Source organism: Macaca nemestrina, chromosome 12 (assembly GCF_043159975.1).
Source record: "Macaca nemestrina isolate mMacNem1 chromosome 12, mMacNem.hap1, whole genome shotgun sequence".
NCBI classification, from domain to species: Eukaryota; Metazoa; Chordata; class Mammalia; order Primates; family Cercopithecidae; genus Macaca; species Macaca nemestrina.
In genome coordinates, this window is record NC_092136.1 from 94,604,769 (window position 1) to 94,627,251 (window position 22,483).

Here is a 22,483-nt window from a genome sequence, read left to right on the forward strand (position 1 = left end):
ACTTCCTAGTATTTTATTAGATATTGTTATTTGTTTGGTGCATCTCCCATCAGTATCATATTTCTCTAGGCAGATAGCCAAAAAACAACAAGTCAATCTACCATGTCTGCAGTCTGGCAGGCAGTGCAGGAACCCGCAGGGCAACACTGAACAGCATTCTAGAGACCAAATCAAGCCAGCTGGGCTGACTACAGCAAATGATGATTGGTGCCTCTCCTAGTTAGGCTGACAGGACTTCTGCTATGTGGATGTCCCACTTGCTGCATTCACAGATGTGGTGAATCAGTCATGTTCAATTATTCAACCACTTTCATTTGAGAACCTGCCACATGCAGAGCATTATCAAGATCTCTTTGTCATATGGGCAAGAGTTTGGCCCTGAGTTGTAATCAGACCAGGTACAGTTTGCATATAGAGGGATTCGTCAGGCTGGCCTTCTCAGAGGTGGCCGATGGAGTGGGAATGATCTTTTTACGAAAGCCAAGAGCCCCTGTGACTGTGCTTTTCTATCATAGTTTTCAAGAGGAAAAGGAAAATTGGTCTCCACGGTCCCTCTTGGCTCTGAAGTGTTCTTTTAAAATAATATTTATTGCATACCTTTTTGAGATTACAAAAGCGATACATGTTCATTGTTGAAAATGTGGAAAATTACAAAGAAGATAAAAAGTAGTCATAATTCTAATACAATGAAAACTGCTTCTAACTTATTATTTCAATTTTTTTCAGTCTGTTTTTTAGGCAAATAGAAGAGTATATACTTTTGAAATAAAATTGAGATCCCCCTATATCCTGCCCTGGAATTCTAGGAGTCTCTAAAGTATGCAGAACTAAATAGTAAATTTCTTGCTCAAAGTCTGGCATATAATAGTCATTCCACAAACATTTGTTAACTGAATGGTGAGGAAAACCTGGTTTGTGGGCTTGAGCAACTTCACACTCAGGCCATGTCCAAATCTAGACAACAAGCTTTGTGTGCCAAAGAAATGAAATGAGCTAGAAACTGACTGCTTTCCTTCAAGAAAGCTTCCCTTCCCCAAGAGAACAAAAATGGTAATTCACATCCCTTTCTTATATTTATTATTTATTTCAGGAGATTGCTTCCATTTGATCTGAAAGCTACACATGCAAGGGACTTGCTGGAAGCATGGACCTCAGTGAAAAATGGACTTTGGAGGAAGGAGCCTGGTTATCCCATGCTGGAATTCATCATTTTGCCAACACCAGAGGGGGTATGACCATTTTTTATGTCCCTGATAGCATGGTACTCTTCAGCATCTGCACCTCATTATGTCAATCCATTGTACTCAGTGTGTGCCCGTGCTGTTTGTATTTTCAAGAGCAGCTGAGTGGAGAGGAGAGGGAATGGACTTTGAAGTCAGACAGACCTGGGTTCAGATCCCGAATTCACTATTTATAAGTTTTATGGCCTTGAGAAAATCTGTCATTCCCTGGGCTCTAACATGGAATGCTAGAGTAAGAATGCCCACTTTGCAGTGTTATGAGGACCATCAGCCATCATTTAATGAACTCTTGCCCTGGCCAGGTGGGAAGCTGGTCAGACATCTTTGAGCACCTAACACGTGTCAGGCACTCTGTTCCTGTTTTGCTCATCTCTCATCTCAGCAGCCAGCAAACATTCAAATTGAGGATAAAGCAACCAGTCCAAACGGAGTAGGTCAGCTCCTTCCCTTCTTTATGATGATCCAATTAATGTGACTCAGCATTAAATGATAGAGATATTGTTACTTTCCTGGAGCAGAGAATACAAATGTAAGAACCATACCCTGACACAGAGCTGTGGTCCTCTGTCAGGTCTAAGAGTCTACTCCCTTCTCCATCCCTCGAATCTCATAGAGACCTACTTTGATGGTAGGAGCCATTCTATAGATGGGCGATGAAAGGTTGCTGAGGTTAATGCATTCACAGATGTTTTCACAAGGATATGTCTCCCATTTGTTTGTTGTTTATTCATTTATTCAACAAATATTATTGAGTATCTATTTTGTGCCAAGCACTGGTAATACAAGAGTGAGAGCAAGACAGACATAGAGAACAGCAGACTATACTTTCTGATGTGTCCACCTCTAAAACAGGGTAACTTATATGGCAACAAACATTTGTAGACCTTCTGCACTACATTAGGGTATGTCTTCCAACCAAGACTGCTGCACACAAAGAGATAGTCTCCAAAGGGAAGATGGGAAGCTTTGAGAGAGGAAATTTGGATGCATTCCACCCAAAAACCAACTGTCATTTGTTCCTGTCATACTGTTGCTCTAGCCACTTTTTAGAAGTTCTTAAGCCAGCATCTCTTCACACTCTATGGAAAAAAAAATGAACCACCCTAGTTCAACACATAGCCCTTCCAGATCTGACCTCTGAATGCCTCTCTAGATTCATCCCCTACTGCCTATCACTAATAGCAGCCCTCTCCCTTCTCACTGTGGCAGCCTCTTCCTGGATCCCTGAATACATCCTTCCCTCACACACCTGTGAACCTTTGCAAAGACTACTATTATCATCTCTCTTCCACTTGGCCAGTTCCTACTCATCTTTGAAGCTTCTGCTTAAGTCATCTGTTCTGGGATCTCTTCCTGCCACCACCTCTTACCAACCCCCATCCTGGTGTGAAGGAGAATCTCTCCTCCCTCCTCAGTGCTGCCATAGCCCCTGCAGATTCCCACGTCACAGCACGTATCATCACACTGTATTGTGCTTGTCTGCATCCTGAACAGCCTGTGTGCTTCTTGAGACAGATGCCTTGTTTTATTCATCTTTGCACCCCTTTTACTGTAGCATGGCAAATTCATGGTGTATATTTGATGGTTGGCTGGCTGGGTAGCTGGATGGATGAATGAATGAATGACAGTTGGGGCCACATCCTCTGAATATCTCTGCCTTCACTGAAAGCCTTTTCTGGCTGTGGGAACCTATGTGATTATACAACTGCTTCTGGCACCACCACATCACTTCACCTTGCTTTCAGCACACCTATAGCATTTGATTCAATGGCCCTAGGCTTGTTACCAAAGCCTAAAGGTAGAGGAGAGAAAGAAAATGTGGTTTTCCCACTGGTGCTTGGTGCTTTTGTAACCTAGCCGATAGAATCATCTATCACAGAATTTTAGAACTGAATGAAGCCTTAGCGATCATTGTAACAAAGGGGTGGCTAAAAACTGCACACTGTGAGCATCTCCAAGCTCTGCCTTATCCCTCTATGTGTTTACCATGTCATCTATCTGCAATCTTTGGGGCAAGGCTGGAAAATAGGAAGGGAAACCAGACCTGTATCTAGGTTTGCCTAAAGGGGAGGCACTGCTCTTGGGAAAGTGTTGCGCTTCTGGGGCTGAAGGAAAAGCTTAGTTCTGGTAGGCAACAGATACTATAATAGCTGGTTCCAGTTCAGATAATCAGTCTATATCCTTCAAAGATGAAGACATCCAAGACAAAGTAGGGCAGTGTTGCAGTAAGTGGGTGAAGCACAGACAAAAGGAATCAATGTGGCTGAAATTTGGAAATCATTGTGGGCAGCTGATATTAGTGTGGTTCTCAGAGGCCTGGGATGAGATCCAAGAAAGGTGCAGGTCCTCAGAGGGCAGAGTCAGGTGCCAAAATGGGAACCGAGTGAGGTCTTGAAGTGGGATGAGGAAACTGACACTCAGAGATGAAGTGTACTGTGCCAGAGCTAAGTCAGAAATGGATGAATTATAGAAAAATATTTTAACCATTTATTAGGCATATAATATTGCCAGATGTTAACTAAGCCTTTTTTGTATAGATATAGACTATCTCAATTAATTCTCACAACAGCTTTATTCTGATTTCATGAATGAAAAAATTGAGCCTGAAGAGGCTGAGAAACTTGTAAACATCATTCTGCTCACAAATGGCAGAGTTGGAATTTGAACCTAGATCAGTCCAATCCTAGCCACCCTGAGCAGGGCTAGAAAATAAACAGTGCTGTTGTAACATGTGCATTCTCATCCAAGCCCACAGCAGGGCTCTCCCCTACAGCCATCTCAGCTCATGTATTGCCGAGGCCTTGACCCACCTACTTCAAAGCACCTTTCCTCAACATTCCATTTCCCCACCTCACCTCTCCCCACCACTGGCTAGTGCCAGCTATTCCATCTATAAGGCCCAATATGGGCTGGTGGGGCTTGCATTTCTAGTGAGGAACCAGGGAAAGCCCTGGAGTGTCCAAACCTCAGGGTTTTGTTGTTGGCTTCCTGCAGTCCTCAGAGAATTGCATTATCTGCCAGGGAGGCTCTGTCATCCTGTTGAGTCATAGGCCTTTAGGCAGAGCCACACAACATCTGCCCTTGTATTATCCTCGGAACATCTCAGGCTGCAATTGGGTAGGAGAGCTTCCAGGAAGCTGGCTGTGGAGAACCCCGGATGTTTGGGGGTGATAAGGAGTTTCTGAAGGAAAGTCCCTCTTCCACTCCCGCTTCTGACATTCCTAAAAATATTCCTAATGATCTGGGCCAGTGGGTTTTCAAACTCATTTTAAAGGTCTGGAGCACATTTTCTAAAAGAAATCACATGCAGCCCCTGACACACGAAACAAAAGGGAGACAGTGTTTGGCCACCATCGCGTTTCTGACTGTTGCATTACAAGTTGATTGGGCTGTTCAGTCGCCAGCCACATCATGTATGTGGGGATTTGGTACGGAAGGGGAGTTCCTTCTCAGCAAATCCATAAAATATTTCTTCTTCCTCTTATAGATGTGCTCACTCAGCTGTTTGGGAATCCTGCTGTCATCCACGCTTCCCAGGGAACTCAACCTGCTTAAGCTCCTCTTTAGGGGAGAGGCAGGAAGTCTGGGAAACACGGCCTGGCAGCGTGGGCCAGGTGCGTCATAGAAATTCAGTGGTACTGTTCCCATTACGGTTATATAAACAGGAAGGAGCAGATTTCCTTTCTGAAGCCACTCAGGGTCAGGGAGAGTTTTAATACTGGTCAAGGAGGAAGGAGGCAACTTTTCCTGACAGCAGTCTGTGTGCCAAGTATTGCCATGTACATGATTTCATTGTATTTAAACCCTCATTGAAATATTGTGAAGTAGCTGGTCTTATCTTCATTTTGCAGATGAGAAAACTGAGTCTTGCAAAGGCAAACTCAGCTCAGCTCAGGCAGCAAATGGCAGCAGAGCTCACATTCACTCAGGTCTTTGTACTCCAGAGCAGCATTCTATCCATTTCACTCCTGTCTGTCAGTTTCTAAGGGCAACATTACTCTGCATCTCCACCTTTCTGAGAAGTTTGATCCTTTTTGTCTGTTTTTCTTGCATACTCTATAGTAAACAGATGCATATAATGGAATCCATTATCCGTGATCTCCTATTGGCACTTGTTTCAATTAGTTTCTTAAAGTCCATCATCTGTTTTAACTCTTGTTTTACAGAGGAGAGCACAGTCTAAGCAGACTAGGACACTTATTAAAGACTAGTGGCAAAAATAGGGCTACAGCCAGGTCTCCTGCTTCTCCTTCCACCACCCACACTATGCTGACTGCTAAGGCAATAGCGTCTTGGGAAAACCACTTTTCTGTGAAAGAAGAGAAGCCTCTGTGTGGTCCAAGAAGACTCTATTTGCAGCTCTGAAAGAAGCAATTCCCCCTCAGGCCTCTGCCTTAGATGCTGGGGTGGAAATATAAGATCATGGTCTCTGCATTTCAGCAGAAACTCACATTTATCCTACAGATGTTGTTTTTTAATAGTTTAGTCATAGATTTCAATTGCAGCAAGTGTTTTAGTCCTTAATCTTAACACTGGGTATTTTGTCTGATTTCACTCAATAGATCTGAGTGTAAGTCGGAAGTGTGTGATTTTCCTCTGCAGGGACCTTTTCTTGTATGTATTTTTGGAATCGTTCTTTATTCTGAATCATGTCCAAGTACACCTTCTAGCAGCTTCTTGGCTCAGCCAGGTTTTATTTCCTTTGATATGATATTGAGTGAAGATGCTTTTAAATCTGCATCTCTGGACTATACTTGGTAACAGGAATCTGGTGGGGAAGGCAGTGCAGGAGCGGGACAAATTTAATTTATTTATATATTTCCCAAAACACCTTCCTTTTGTTGGTATCATCTCCTGCATTGATACTTGGAATTTTTAAAGGACATATTTAGCATTTTTACCAAAATGAATCGTTGGCTTCCTGTCAGAGTTAATTTCATTTTATCTCTTGGTTGTAGGCCTTGAGGCAGATCCACACAACATCTGTATTGTTTCTGCTTAGGATAATGAATTTTTTAGGTGAGATATGGTTAATTATTCTTCCTATGGAGCCCACTCCTTTCTTCTGGAAATTACAAAACAAAGCAGTTACCTGAAGCCTGATTTTCATTTAAGGGAAATAAAACAACTGTGTTTTCTTTTTCCTTTTCATCAAGTCTTATAAAGAAGTGGAGTTGTGCTAAAAGGAAAAAACTATTAAATCCTAGAGAACAACAAATGCCCATTGGGCCAATTCAGCCTGGAAGCTAACGCTTCAACCAATCAATTGCAAATTTCATTTTGATGAAACCTTACTGATGGGCATGTGTTTGTCCTTAGTTTCACCTGTTGGCTTGTCCTAGGAGGTGCAGATAAGAGACAAGGATAACAGAAGAGAGTCATGCTGAGCTCAGGCAGCCTTAGCCCCTCTTCCCTCTAAATCAGTCCTGCCCACACTCCCCTGGGAGAGGAGGGGAGGAGGTGCAGGCATTGCTTCCCCGCTGTGCTCTGCTGTTAACTAGCAGAGGGCCTCCAGGAGATAGAAGGCTACCTGCAGAGAAGATGATCAAAGGGCAATACCAGGAAGGAGAGGAAGGCAGAGAGATGACTCAGCTCAGCTCACTTCTTTCTGTCTTTCATGCTTGAAATTGGTGATTTCCTTGGGGGCTGGGGACGGGAAAGCCATACACACATCCTAGTGGGCCCCAGCTACTGTCTTAACTTGTTATTATGGCATTTGTGCAGCTCTTTCTTGCAAAGAGAATTAATAGCACACTTTGGCGGGATAAAGTTTCTCCCTATGTGGCATTTAGCCCCTCAGCCGTCTCTTGGAGGAAGAAGCATATCTGCATGAGACTCCGTCTCTTTCTCTTCTGGACACGATCAAGTAGCTGTGTAACCCCTGGGGGCCCCTAGAGTGAGAACAGCCCGTAAAGGCCCTCCCGTTGGCCGCTCCTCCAAGTAGATCCCACAGTCAAAGCAGACGCTGCCACCTCTGCAGTAGAGGCTGCGCAGGGGCTTGATGGCATTCCCAGACTGCTACAGGGCAGGTTCCTGGCTCACAGCTGGAGTCCCTGCACAATAAGCAGAATATCTGTGATGGGCATTGTACCCCAAAAAAGTATGTAGAGTGTGCTCTGAGCTCTAGAAATGCAGCTAAGATTACCTTTGATCCTGGCGTTATGTCCAATGTTACTATATAACCATACCTCATTTACTGAGGAACGAGGGAGATGATTGAGTTTTCCTGATAACTGAAGTATTATGTTACCCTTTAAACACTTGAATTTTGTTTAAGATTTTACTGTTTTCTAATGGTTGATAAGACTTTTCTTCTATGACTTTTTAATACTTTCTTGCCTTCCTAAACAGAAAAGAGTCATACCCCAGCTTATGTTTGGGAGTGGAGAAAAATTTCATTTAGAAATTTTTGCCTTTAATTTGGAATCCATAATAATAGTATCCAACTTGTTTAAACAATTCGCATACGCATTTGAATATGCCTTTAAAAACTCCTACTAGGACACATAAGAAGTTGTGGATGGTTTTTAGTTTGCAGATGGAGATTACGAGAGGACAGGAAAGCAGACTTTTATTTTTCAGTTTATACTCATCTATACCAAATGTTCTTTCCTTTACAGTAAACACATTTTGTTTATATTGTAAAAATAAAGTTAAAACATTTACAATAATATAAGGAAAGAAAGAACATTAGAGTTAGGAATTGGGTTCCCAGGCCAGCTCCCAGAAGCCCATTCAATTCATGATATATCATGGCAATAGTAACAGTGACCAATAGACACCAGGCCCCTGTATAATCTGTTTCTATGGTAAACTTCCTCTTGAGCCCCAGAAATATTTCCACCTTGTCATTTCCTCCCCACACGTCCTACCTCTAATAAATATGCTTCCCTAGAAACAGAGGCAGGGACTCCCTCTTGCTGTCTGCTGGGGCCATGGCAGCAGAAGGCCCACCTGTCACCTGGGATGAAAAGGAGAGCAGTCAGGCATGCTCTAGCCCTCTATGAGGGAAGAAAATAAATATATATTTATTTATGTATGTATTTTGAGACGAAATCTAGCTCTGTCACCCAGACTAGAGTGCAGTGGCACGTCTTGGCTCACTGCAACCTCTGCATCCCAGGTTCAAGCCTTTCTCCTGCTTCAGCCTCCTGAATAGCTGGGATTACAGGCGCCTGCACCACACCCAGCTAATTTTTGCATTTTTAGTAGAGATGGAGTTTGACCATGTTGGCCAAGCTGCTCTTGAACTCCTGACCTCAGGTGATCCGCCTGCCTCTGCCTCCCAAAGTGTGATTACAGGCATGAGCCACCTTACCCAGCCAGAAAATGAATATTTATTATGTACCCACTGTGTGCTAGACACTGTGCCTTGTCTGTCTCATACCTTACCTATTTTGCTGCTCCTAACAATCCAGTGAGGTGTGTATTATTGTTAGGAAATGAAAATGCCCCCCACCCAATAATTCACAGAGCTGAGATACAAATCTGTAAACTAGTGCACTGTTCATTATAACTCAGTGACACGCCGGCAGAACCAGTTCTTTATAAGAGACCTATAAAAGTCAAGTGTGGGTAGGCACTTTGGACATTGCCCTGAGATTCAATAAGGTCTGTCATGGAATCCCTTATTAGAAGGGCACTGATCACCTTTGTGTCTGCAGTGCCTAGCACAGCGCTGGAAGCATGGTAAATTCCCAATAAAAGTTTGTTTTATTAATATGAAACATTATTGTTGGCTCTGTTCTACTTCCTAAGATAGAAAATTGGAGTCATTTACTTTAGAGAATTTTCAACAACAAATACTGAAACAAGAGAAATGTCTTCTCATTAACACTCGTTGATTAGGAAATTCAAATAACTAAGGTGCTGTAAGGATAGTTCCTAGTTTACAAGTCATCCATTAATGTGAACAAATTGAAGGCAAGTCCATTGTGAGAACAGTTTGGCAGGCTCCGGAACCTAACCACCCTGTGGAGCACTGGCAACATCTTCATAGGGGTAAACCTGTTGCCAGCTCCAAGTAACCAACTTTCAAGCCAATTCTTGGAACGCAAACTAAAAGTTGGAGACAATGAACTATTCCCCTAATGTAAACATACTCTGCGGTTAGTATCTTCTTTCAGTAACTCTAAATTGTTAAGGGATAAAAAGAGTCCATTTGTGTCAGCTGTAAAGGAGCATGGCATCCAATATCAACTAACATTTATTTGACTTTTACAGTATGACACTCTCTCTCCTAGGGGCTCCAAGTGCATTAGTTTATTGCACTCTCACCACATTGGTATGCTAGCTATGATTATTATCTCCATGTTTACACAAAGCTAAGACTGAAAGAAATGAAGTTACTAGTGAGTATTGGAACTGGTATCAGAACCCAGGACTGGCTGATCCCAAGGCCCTCTATAGGCCACCTCTCTTGAGACACAAATGTTATTTGCTTCTTGATTCTATGGGAAACCAGAGGAGACTGATTCTGCAGACAGCCCATCTGAGCCCATCCACTCATAAGATCAGCAGGTCAAAACCTGCTGTTAGGACCTAGGACTGATCACTGGAATTGGCAATGGCAAAGCCATTCTTGACCTTGACAAGAGCTACTCTGGCAGAGTGAGGTAGAAACCTGTTTAAGCTGCTTGTAAGAGCAAAATGAAGAATGGGTGCTATCACTGTAGATAATTATTTTAATGAATTCTGTTGTAAAGGGGAGCTGAGAATTGGAGTAATGGCTGGAGATATGTAGAGTCAAGAAAGGATTTTTAAAAAGACAAGATCATAGTAGTATGTCTGTATACTGATGGGAGTGATCAAGGACAGAAGAAAATACTAATCCAGGTGGGAAGAGGGAAAAGCCACATGAATGGGATCTGATTCATACTGGAGACCATAATGGCCTTAGATGATTCATCCATAGCAACAGGAGAGCAGGAGGGTAAATAAACAGGCAAATGCAGAGTGGTTGCTGGGCTGCACTAGCTCTGTTTGATTTTAGTGGTCATGAATTGAAAATAAGACCAGACAGCATAATTTTGTGGGTTTTTTTTTTTTGAGACGGAGTCTTGCTCTGTCACCCAGGCTGGACTGCAATGGCGTGATCTCAGCTCACTGCAACCTCTGCCTCCTGGGTTCAAGCGATTCTCCTGCCTCAGCCTCCTGAGTAGCTGGGATTACAGGCATGCGCCACCATGCTTGGCTAATTTTTGTATTTTTAGTAAACATGGGTTTTCGCCATGTTGGCCAGACTGGTCTCAAACTCCTGACCTCAGGTGATCTGACCACCTCGGCCTCCCAAAGTGCTGGGAATACAGACGTGAGCCACCACACCCAGCCAATTTTGTGCTTCTTCAGTCATGTTTAGCTGGGTGTAGATGGGAAGAAGGTGGAGTTATATTTTACTAGGGTTGTGATTTTACCAGATAAATAGCACGGAAAGAGAGCAGAACATGGATTTGAAGGTGTAAGTAAGACAGAAATAATAATGAAACTGGAAACTAAAGTCCATAAGGAAGCAAGGAGGGTCATGAGGAGAGTGAGGGGCAGAGAAAAGGTCATGGATAAGTAAATTATAGATGCTGGTGGGGTCAAGGACACATTGGATTAAAATAACAGAGGGGATGAACTGGAAAGGTAGGAGAGTGGATTGCTTCACATTGATATTATGCATAGTGTCGCCATGACAGCAGGGGGCTGGTGTGGTTGCAGCAGGTCAAGAAAGGGATAGGATGCAGAAGAGTTGAGAGATTAGAGTGTGACTATGTAGATGGAGAAAAATAAGAATAATCACAGGAATGATACTGGGAAAAGTGACAGTGAATCAGATGCCATTATCTTCAAGAAATGAGGTGGAACAACCAGAGGATGCATAGATGGCTGAAATAAGTAGAGGAGGCAAGTAATGCAGCCTGTTATTTTCAAGGAAAGCCAGGTATGGGTCAGAGCAAGTCACTGAAAGAAACATTCAGAGAGGAGGCTGAGGACATATAGATTTTGCTAGTAATGAACCATGAGTTCCAGAGGACAAATGGGAGGATTCTAGGAGGTGGGAGGGGATGGAGTGATGAGTGCAAACCTTCACCCAAACATATTTAATTCCTGGATTTGGGAGCTCAGATTACAAGAAGCAGGAAAAAGAAGAGGTTAGAGAGAGAGGCTCAGCAGCTCAAGCATGCTGCTTTGCTGGGGAAGGACAGCCCCGCCCCTGCTTCCCTGGGCTCGGTGAGCAATGCTGGCTGAAGGGGCTTTCTGTCCTTCATGGTGATTTGTAAACCAAAAACTGACAGTGGAAAAGCCTGGGATGGCTGAGTGTTTACAGGATGAGAGCACACTGGCTCAGATCGGGGCCCTTAGGCTGCTGCAGCTGGTGCTCTGATCACTTTGAGTCCATAGAAGGCCCCCAGGAGGCTGCTCAGACTGTTGACCCTCCAATAGTCCTCCAAGGATGGAGAAAGGACATTTCCATACTTGCTTCTTCCTTCCCACTGACCCCGTTATGGGTCATCAGCTGCAGGGCTCTCTCTGGAGCACATCCCAAGTCCAGCACCTTTGCCCCCTTAATGCAGAGCAGTCACAGTCAGGCCTGGGGACTTGGGGGAGATACATAACACATCTGTCCAAGTTATCAGGCCACTGACTCAGAGAGGGAGGTTCTCACAGTGTTACATTAATTACTTCAGAATTTACAGCTCTCAGAGCATAACTACTGCTTTTACGTTCTGTATCTGAAAGCAGTCAATCTTTTACAGAGTAGAAGGAGCGCTGCTCTTCTCTCCTCCCCGCCTTCTCCCTTACATACCCCTATCATAATGATGTCACGCATAAATTAACAACTTCTCAGACTCGATTTCCCTACCTCTGCAATGGAGCTCACATTACTTTGCCCACTTGAGCCAGGTGATCTCTTGAAGAGTAGGAAATAATGTTGGACTGGAGTTGGAATTCTGGTTCCAACAGGAGGGGATTGGAGGGCATTTGGGGCTCCTCCTACCTTTCTGCAAGCTCTGAAAATCCTCCATCTCCTCAGGAGAAGCCACAGAACAAACGATTTCCCAAGCATCAGAGGAGGGCAGACATAACATAACAGAGCAGAGAATCGGGTTAGAACGGATTATGCTCTGATTTTTTGGAAAATGGGCAAACTGGGCGGGGACTAGGGAGGATTCCGTCAGCCGGGAGTTGGGAGGCCGCGCACGCCGCTGCGGAGCGTGACGGCCACGGTCGCCTAGCAACGAGCGGGGATGCGCTGGGCGCCTGGGTGGGCGAGGGGTGCTCGCCGCCGCCGCTGCGCGCCCTCGAGCCCCCGGGACCGCGAGAAAACTTTGCGGCTCTTCCGCGCTGGGGCGTCGGCGCCAGGCCCGGCAGACAGAGCAATGCGCCCCCCGGGCTGAGGGCAGAGGATGCCGCCGCGGCCCAGCACCCGGCCCGGGGAGCCGCGGGGTGGCACGCGGGGAAAGTTGGCGCGCGCCTGACCTCGCCTGGAAGCCGCGCGGTGCCCGGGCCGAGTTGCCCCCCAAGTTTCTGCGGCGATTTCTCACTCCCTGGGGATCCAGCGGTCCGAATCCCGCGGGGCCTACGGCTCACGGATTCTGAGCGCTGGGAAGGAGAAGCCCGCGCTTTTCCCGGGGACCTGCGCTTGAGCTGATGCTTGGTGGGTTCGCCCTGGATGGTAGCGATTCGAGTTGTTTTCTGCTTTTCTTCTCCCTCAGACAGTGAGTTTGTGGAAGCCTCGCCCGCATCGTACAGCCCAGACGAGTTAGGTAAGTGTGCTCCTTTTGTCTTTTATTTCTTGGTCGCAATTCTGCCCGAGAACTGCGAGTTTGGGGGGCGTCCAGATGAACTCAGCTAGAGATGGGGGTGGGGTTGGGGGACGGAGGAAAAGGGTCAGGGCACACCTGCTGCCTTCGCGGCGGGAACTGGCCTTTCCTTGGCGCTGTGCTTTCGGGGTGGCGGGGCAAGTGGCCAATTAGCCGTGAGTGTGTGTGTGTGTGTGTTCACGCGCGCGCGTGTGCGTGTATCTGTGTGCGCGCGTGTGTGTGTGTGTCTGTGTGCGTGTGTGTGTCCCCGTCTGGGTTAGTGATGCTGCTCCGAGGAGCCTGGCACAGCAAACTTCCAGACCTGGGGCTTCTGTAACCTGCACTCATCTTGCCGGAAGAACACAGCGGCGACTGGTTCTGTCTTGCCAAGTACCTGGCACGAGAAGGACGTCGTGTGGGTCGTCCTTACCCTGAATTTAATGAAGTCAGGGGCTGAAAACGGCGGTGTAATTATTAAACTATAAGACCTGCTTCCTTCCCTGATTTCTATTCCTCAGTTAGCCTGTAGGTGTCTCGAGATAGGACATTCCATCCTCATGCCTGTCATGGTAAGTGGAGATTTGTGATGGGTGAACCGGGACACTCTTGTCAAGAGACAGGCTGAAGAGAGAGTGAAGAGAAAGAAATGCGAATGGGCAGATCGCTTTAACTCTTCCCGCCACCCATTCTTACTCGGTGGCTTAGTGGTTGGGTTCTTCTCTCTCTCTCTCTCTTTTTTTTTTTTCCTTCTGCTTTCAAGGTTAGTTTAGCTGCTACTGGTCTGGGCTATCAGGTCTCTCCTTACTGTTCTTTCATCACTAGCCTGAATATCTTGCCTTCCTAAGATGAAATGAAAGGATTTATTTTATGATATATGTTGACAGTAAAGGAGGAGGGGAACTGTCCACAAACAGTGGTTTAAATATGTTTATCCTCAGTAACACGCTCAACTGTGGCACCCTGTCCCTGGTCAGCCTCTTGTGCTGGGAAGAATGTCCTCATCAAGTCCCACAGGACCTGAAGCAAAATTCCACCTCAACAACGACTTTCATTCATTTTTAGGAGCCAAGCGCCCAAAATGGATCTGGATCAAGGTTGGCATTCTGTGGCAGGGAGGAGTACCATGTTTTATTCAGAGGATGTGTTTCTGACAAGTTGCGAGGCAATCACATCTCTATCAATGGAATCGTAAACTAAATGCATGAGCAAAACTAGCTTTTAAGACATACTGTGGTGAATCATTTTATGAAATGAAAGTGACATCTAAGCCATAGCTTTGCATGATGTGATTTATTAAGAGGGCAGGTACTTGATGATCTGCTCCACGCATGTATAATTGTATGTTAATGACACCAGCATTGACACTCCACAGTGTGACGAAGTCATTTGGTCCTCTTAAATCGTACACAAACATAAGCAGTGGTAGGATGAGCATTGCTTGCTCTGAGAAATCCGACTATATTACTACTAAATTGTTTGCATTCACGGAATGATTTGTGCTGCAGGAAGGCCCAGGTATTTGACCCTTTTTCATCTCCGTATCTCCCTCTGGGACTTACAGACTGAACTGCTCCCATGAGGCACTGATAAATATGGGTATCCTTTCAAATTAGCAGTAGAAAATAAAAAGCAATGTTTTTTTCTCTTCAGCTCCCCTATAGTAAAAACCCAGTTTCTCATGAGGAGATTGGAGTGTGTGTCTTAGTCCATTTGGGTTGTTATATCAAAAACAGATTGGGTAGTTTGTAAACAACAGAAATATATTTCTCACAAGTTCTGGAGGCTGGGAATTCCATGACCAAGAAACTGGCAGGTTCAGTGTCTGGTGAGGGTCGGCTTCCTGGTTCATAGATGGCTGTCTTCTCACTGTGTCCTCAACATGGCAGAAGAGGGCTAGGGAGCTCTTAGCTGTCTCTTTTCTAAGGGCACTAATCCCTCCGGTGAGAGCTCCACCCTTATGACCTAATCACTTCCCAAAGGCCTCACCTCCAAATACCATCACAATGAGGATTAGGTTTCAACACATGAATTTTGAGGGATATAAATATTCAGTCTTTAGCAGCACGATGAGAACCGTGGGGTTCCCTTCTGGGTTCTGGGCTTGCAGGGTGATAGAGAAAATAAAACAGAAGTCTGAGAGTTTGAGATCAAGGTTCTAGCTTTCACCCTGCTCCAGCTTCTTTAATAGACATGTTAACTAGCCTCAGTTTCCTTATCTGCAAAAAGCAGGGGTTGTGCCTGGTGATCCCTGAGGTATCTTCCAGTTCTATTCTTGCCTCTTAAAGTGCTGTGAGGGGCTGTAAGCCAAAGGAGGCCTATGGCCATTGGGTATTCATTGTTTATATTCATGTGCCATGCTGTTTGGGTACATGGTGTCCCCAAGGGTTATTCTCTCCATGACAGAGCAGCTGTCTGGATCAGACTGCCTTGTTTTCATGCTATTCAGGTCAAAGACAGAGCTGTCATTTCTCCCTTGGAAAGAGTCATGATGGCTTTTTGGTGCTTTTCTTAGACACACAGCAGGAAAAATGCCTCTTACAGCAGTTGATGAGCTTGTCAAGCAGCCATTCTTTCTGGAGCACAGATGAGTACAGGTTCACTCCTGGCCAGAATATAAGAAGAGGCAGAGCAAAGTTAAAATAAAATTGTTTCTCTACTCACTTCTTTTTTGTTTTTGTGACAGAGTCTCGCTCTGTCACCCAGGTGGGAGTGCAGTGGCATGATCTCAGCTCACTGCAACCTCCATCTCCTGGGTTCAATCTATTCTCCTGCCTCAGCCTCCTGAGTAGCTGGGATTACAGGTGCCCGCCACCATGCCCAGCTAATTTTTGGAAATTTAGTAGAGACGGGGTTTTGCCATGTTAGCCAGGCTGGTCTAGAACTGCTGACCTCAGGTGATCTGCCCCCCGCTCTGTCGGCCTCCCAAAGTGCAGGGATTACAGGCGTGAGCCACTGTGCCTGGCCTGTACTCACAATACTTCTGAAGCCCAATGTGTGGATTTTCTACACCAAGTAATTCTTCAGTATTTTGCAGCCACCAACCAGATGTCCTACAATTTAATTAAATTTTACCACTACCCAGAGTTAGCACAGGCCCTATAGGTTAAGGGCTCAGTCCTGCGAGACCACCTACCACTTCAGATATCAACTGTAAGTGGTGAGCCCACGTATTACCCACACTTATGTCTAACTTGGCTACAAATCAGGGCTTCCTACAACCTTCTTTTGGTTTCTATAATTTACTTTAATAGCTGAGAGAACTCAAGGAAGCACTATACTTATGTTTACCAGGTTATTATAAAGGATATAAATGAACAGCTGGATGAGGAGATGCAAAGGGTGAAGTCTGGAAGGGTCCAAAGCACAGGAGCTTCTGTCCTTTTAGAATTGGGGTGCACCACCCTCCTGGCACATGGATAGGTTCACTAACTCAGAAACTCTCCATACCCCCTCATTTAGGGTTTTTACGGATGTTCCATTAGGCATGATTGATTGAATCATTGGCCATTGGTGATTAAGTCAATCCCCAGTCCCTTTCTCCTCCCCAGAGGTCAGGTGTGTGTGTGGCAGGGTGCAGGGAAAGGGGGTGGGGAAGTGGGGAGAGTAGGTGGGTGGGGCTTGAAATTCCAACCTTTTTTTTTTTTTCCCTCAATGTAACTTTTTTTTAATGTATATCTGTAAGCACTATTTATTTCTGCACCTACAATGGTTCCTGGATTCTAAACAGTCATGGAGTTTAAGTTTGTAACATTGGTTTACTAACAACTTTTCAGAGAGCAGAAGATGAAATTTTTCACTCCATGAAATATCCCATGTTCTGTGAGTAGGCACATGTAAAGCACACATAACAGAACCTGGTACAAAGTAAGTGCAAGATGAAATACACAATATTCTGTGAGTCAGCACATGTAAAGTGCCTGTGACAGAGCCTGGTACAAAGTGAGTGCAAGATGAATGCTAGCTATTATATCTATGATATTAAAATGTGAAAAGATGACACTTTAGAATTGAAGAAATACAGTTTTTTAAATCAATATTATAAAGTTACTTTTAGTGTTGATTTGTTGAAATTTATTATCTTTATTCCAGGGAATGCTTTCCTTGGCTCTTGATCTTTGTTTTCCTTGACCTGCTAGCAAACTTTTATTATTATTATTATTATTGTACTTTAATTTCTAGGGTACACGTGCACAACGTGCAGGTTTGTTACATAGGTATACATGTGCCATGTTGGTTTGCTGCACCCGTTAACTTGTTATTTACATTAGGTATTTCTCCTAATGCTATCACTCCCCCATTCCGCAACCCCATGGCAGGCCCCGTTGTGTGATGTTCCCTGCCCTGTGTCCAAGTGTTCTCATTGAATTCCAACCTTTTAATAATATGGTTGGTTCTTCCCACAACCAGCCTCCATCCTGAAGCTGTCTAAGGACTTTCAGTCACCAGTTATCTCATTAGCATAAACTCAGGTGTGGTTAAAAGGTACTTGTTATGAATAAAAAAAAAATGCTCCTGTCACCTCTATCACTCAGGAAATTTCGAGGGTTTTAGGAGCTCTGTGCTGAGAACCAGAGATGAAAACCAAATATATGTATATTTTTTATTATACTGTATCATCACAGAAGTCCTAAAATTTTAGTTTGAATTATCTTGCAGTTTCTTGTGACGTTGGGCAGGTGATTAAACTGCTTCAAGCCTCAGTTATTTAATCAACTCAGTTGGGACCTTGTGTGGATACGGTAAATGGTGTATGTAAAGTCCATGTATTGAATGTGCTTGGAATTCAGGAAGTGCTTTTATTTTATTGTTTGATTATTATTATTTTTTTTTAATTTTTTTTTTTGAGACGGAGTCTGGCTCTGTCACCCAGGCTGGAGTGCAGTGGCCGGATCTCGGCTCACTGCAAGCTCCGCCTCCCGGGTTTACGCCATGCTCCTGCCTCAGCCTCCTGAGTAGCTGGGACTACAGGCGCGCACGAACTCGCCCGGCTAGTTTTTTTTTTTTTTTTTGTATTTTTTAGTAGAGATGGGGTTTCACTGTGTTAGCCAGGATGGTCTCGATCTCCTGACCTTGTGATTCACCCGTCTCGGCCTTCCAAAGTGCTGGGATTACAGGCTTGAGCCACCGTGCCCGGCCTATTGTTTGATTATTATTATTCATTTAAAACATACTTATTTCCCAAGATTGAAGGATGAAATAGCTTTTATCAGTTATCCCGCCTACTAATCAAACCATTTTTGTTTCTGGAAACTTCTCTACAACTTACCTAGTCTCCAAAAAGAGGTAGTCAGGAGTGGTGATTAGGTCAGTGGAATTATTTAGTGATGTGTCCCTGGAGCGGCATGTGGAACGGTTTTCCATCTGAGGTTCTGGTGGTAGTTCCGCTACTTTTTTGCCTTGTGATTGGTAGTCCATTCTACCTCTGAATTTTTTATCAGTCTGTAAATGAATAAATATTGGCTCCTTGGGGGATTGATTCTCAGTGTTGCAGCAAGATCGTGTAATAAAATTAAGACACCAAAAAGGGGATTTTTTAAAAGGCAGTAGAGAAAGGGGTGTATCTCTGGATGAATGCTGTATTGAAAGTGGCCATGATGGAGTGTGAAGAAATATGCTTTCTTTCTTGAGATGGTGGTACCATTTTCTGAGGAGGCAAAGCCCACACCTTTCCATAGCCTTTCTGTAGTTCCATCCATAGCTAGAAGTTACGGCCAATCTGAGAGGGTTAGAAAGAATGTGTGGAGAGTTGGGATGAACCCAGATGTGACCATGTCTGCCCTGTGAATAGCCGTGACTGACTGTCTTCTACCTGGAGGATAGATATTTGGTTTGACATAGGAGGAACACCATAACCTGCATCACTCACACCCACTATGACATTCTAGTTTTATGGAACTATGGTGGGACCCTCTATATTCGGCTTGGTTTCCCCCACCTGCATGCTTCTCCTCCCCCTTCTCCCATTCTCCCCTGGCTTACTCCTATCCAGCCATCAACACTAATCCCATGTGTCAGGTCCTCCTGATGGTTTTCAATTTTGGCTGCACATTAGAATCAGGAGGAGCTTTTAGAAGTCCTGAGACCAGTTCCCAATCCTGAATGATTACATCTGAATCTCTGGGATGTGGACCTAAGCATCAATGTTACTGTGTTTTTTGTTTGCTTGGTTTTAATCACATCTCAAGTGATTTCAATATGCTGCTAAGATTGTGAACAACTGCGCTACACTGTGGCCACCTTATTCTTCTCTGTCAATCTAGCAGCCAGCACAGTGCCCAGCGCAAGTTAATCTTCAGTAAATATTTGTTGAATGACTGAGGGAGGGTGTCACCGCTGAGACACTTTATCTTTTCAGTTGTATATCTCTAAGACTGGCCTTTCTGCTTGTTGTAACAGTGCCTTGAGGACTGGATCCTTTCTCCTGTGACCTATATCTCCTGTGTTTATTCCGGGGGCTTATCCAGCTTATTTTTTTTTGTTGTTGTTGTTGTTGAGACAGAGTCTCGCTTTGTCGCCCAGGCTGGGGTGCAGTGGCCAGATCTCAGCTCACTGCAAGCTCTGCCTCCCGGGTTTACGCCATTCTCCTGCCTCAGCCTCCCGAGTAGCTGGGACTACAGGCGCCCGCCACCTCGCCCGGCTAGTTTTTTGTATTTTTTAGTAGAGACGGGGTTTCACCATGTTAGCCAGGATGGTCTCGATCTCCTGACCTCGTGATCCGCCCGTCTCGGCCTCCCAAAGTGCTGGGATTACAGGCTTGAGCCACCGCGCCCGGCCATCCAGCTTATTTTTTAATCTTTCTTAAAAATTGAAGTTTTAAAAGTCCAATTTTTAAACTTAAGTTTTCTAGTATAAAAGTAATATGTGCTTATTTTAGAAAATCTGGACATTAGAAAAAAGAGGTGGGGGAGCTCACTCTCACCACCCACAAGCAAACTGTTTCCTTGTTTTCTTAACCTTTCATAATTTGTTGCCCTTTGGGATTGCTTGACCCTCTGGCATGCCTCAAGCTCAATTGCTGCTGTCTCTGCTCAGACCTGGTGAACTGGCCTATGAGTGCCAGGAGAGGAGTGTGTCATGAGAACAGCATTCTTGGGAGCCACCAGGGCTAACTGCCCTGAGGGCCAGTATGCAAGGAGAAAGTGTTTTCTTGTGCTATTCTGGCCTTCCTCATTCAGGCAGGATGTATGCTGGATCTTATTAGGACAAACGATGACATTTGTATAACTTCTTTAAAATAGTGACTTAAGTATTTCCCAGTCTCCTCTTACCCCCTTGTACTCCAAAAATATGGGATGAGATTGCAGCTCTGAATCGTGGTGTTTATGCCTTAGTCAGGATACACTAAACCCCAGTGTCAGTGGCTTAACACAAGGAAGACTGCATTTCTTGCTTGTGCAGTGGTCCAGTGTGGAGTTGTCAGAGGGCCGTGCTTCATGTGTCGTTGAGGACCTCGGCTGCTTCTATTTCCTGGCTTCGCCATCTTCTAGGGGCTCAGATTCTTTCCCTGATGCTTTGTATCCATTTGTCAGGTAAGTGAATCAGGTGAGCAACAAAGAATGTTCACCCTTGATTGCCTCAGCCTGGAGGCAAAATACTCACTTCCCCTCATTTTTCAAGGGTAAGAACTAGTCCCACAGCCTCACCCAGATGGAATGGGGTGGGGTGGAAAATGTAGTCTAGTTATATGCCAGGAAAAAGAGGAGAACACACACATTGGTGATCACTAGTTGACTCTACCAGTCATATTTCTCTTATTGCTCAAATCATTATGACTGAGCCTCATTAGGGCCATATGGGTGCCTGGTCTTGGTATTATTTAGGATATAGGTTGGGCTGCTATAACAAAGGCCAAAATGACAGTTACTTACACAATATGTAAGCTGACTTCTTTTTCACTTAGAGCATGAGCAGTCCGGTGCTAATCTGTGGCTTCAGGGTAAACTGTATCCTCAAATGTGATTTCCATGCAGTAGTTCAAGGTGACTGTTTCAGCTTCTACTATCACATCCACATTCTAGTCCGTAGACAAGGGAGAAGGAAAGTGGTGGGCACAACCTGAAAGCTGCACACATCTAATGGTGTTCACTTATATTCCATTGGCCTGAACTTTAGTCATATGGCTACCCACAGTTCCAAGAAAACTGGGAAAATTGTGTGGGGATAGGATGGAATCTATTATCAGGGAATAGCTGGGTAGGGTACAGGGAGAAAGAGGTGCTGTATGACTAAGCAAACTTCCTAACAAGTTATAGGAAGCACATCTTAGTGGTTAAGAGCATGGGTATCAAGCCGTACTGAGTGGTGAATTTTAGCTCCACCTCTTAACTTGCTTTATGACCATAGACAAGTTACTTAATCTGTATCTTCTTTTCCTGAACTTTAAAATCATGTAGTATTTTCTGATGCTTTTCCGGACCCACTTGCCATCCTTTATCAATCTTCTCTGTGCCCTGAAACACTTACCTTTTGGAATGCATCACGTGGATTCCTGTCAGATTTGACCAATAAGAGGCACTGGCAGGATACAGGAGTATGGTGAGAAAGAGAACCCAGTGTACCTACTTCATTCCCATCAGGCTGTGGGATAATATGGCTGTGTGATTCTACTGAAGGCTGCAGATCCTATAGAATGGCCCACTCTTATAGCATCCTGTCTTGCTGGATTCTGATAACTTCCCCTTCCAGTTTATGGGTTGTGTTAGGGTTCTCTAGAGAGACAGAACCAATAGGATATATATATAGGTATAGTTGAGTGAGAGGGAATTTATTAGGGGAATATGCTGTTGTGATTATGGAGGACGAGAAGTCCTGTGACAAGCTGTCTGCAAGCTGGGGAACCATGGAAGCCCTGGTGAGGCTCAGTCTAAGTCTGAAATCCTCAGAACCATGGAATGTGATAATGTAACTCTCAGTCCAAGGCCAAAGGCCTGAGAGCCTGGGTAACCTCTGGTGCGAGTACTGGAGTTCAAAAGCCAAACAACCTGGAGTTCTGGTGTCCAAGGGCAGAAGAAGAGTGTCCCAGCTCTTGAAAAGACAGTAAGGATTTGCCTCTCTTCAGCCCTTTTGGTTCCATCCAGGCCCCCAGCCAATTGGGTGGTGCCTATCCACATTGAAGGCAGATCTTCCCCACTCAGTCTACCTACTCAAATGCCAGCCTCTTCTGGAAACACCCTCACAGACACACCCAGAAATAATGCATCATCATCTCTCTAGGTATCCCTGAATTCAGTCAAGTTGACACCTAAAACTAACCATCATAGGAATGGTAGCAGCTCCTCATGGTGACTAGCCCCAGGGTGCCTCATCATCATTTGCTGTTTTCCTTTAACCCTTTTGTAAATAGTTGCTTCATTAGACTGTCTTCAGTCACTCCTTTTGCATATACCATCTATTTCCTGATAGGACCCTGACTGGTACAATGGGGATAATAATAGTACTGACCACAGCCCATGG

At 44.7% G+C, this 22,483-nt stretch overlaps 1 protein-coding gene and 1 long non-coding RNA gene across 9 annotated transcripts in view; one reads left to right on the forward strand and one right to left on the reverse strand.

The window, feature by feature from the left end:
- The window catches only part of LOC105484331 (uncharacterized), a 167,535-nt gene extending 155,158 nt beyond the window's left edge, over positions 1-12,377 (reverse strand). For all 3 annotated transcript variants that reach the window (XR_011611001.1, XR_011611000.1, XR_003018648.2), the window contains exon 1: positions 12,226-12,377. This is a non-coding gene — a long non-coding RNA (uncharacterized lncRNA). The remainder of the gene's footprint in view (positions 1-12,225) is intronic.
- The window catches only part of LOC105484332 (angiomotin like 1), a 172,596-nt gene that overhangs the window by 21,742 nt on the left and 128,371 nt on the right, over positions 1-22,483 (forward strand). For 3 of the 6 annotated variants that reach the window (XM_071075475.1, XM_071075478.1, XM_071075476.1), the window contains exons 2-3: positions 1,091-1,229; positions 12,944-12,994. In XM_071075475.1, the coding sequence (XP_070931576.1) occupies positions 1,145-1,229; positions 12,944-12,994 (136 nt within the window). In that variant the 5' untranslated portion in view covers positions 1,091-1,144. Of the gene's footprint in view, positions 1-1,090; positions 1,230-12,494; positions 12,995-20,428; positions 20,560-22,483 lie in introns of those variants that run through there. The other 3 variants (XM_071075481.1, XM_071075480.1, XM_071075477.1) reach the window with 3 other exon arrangements.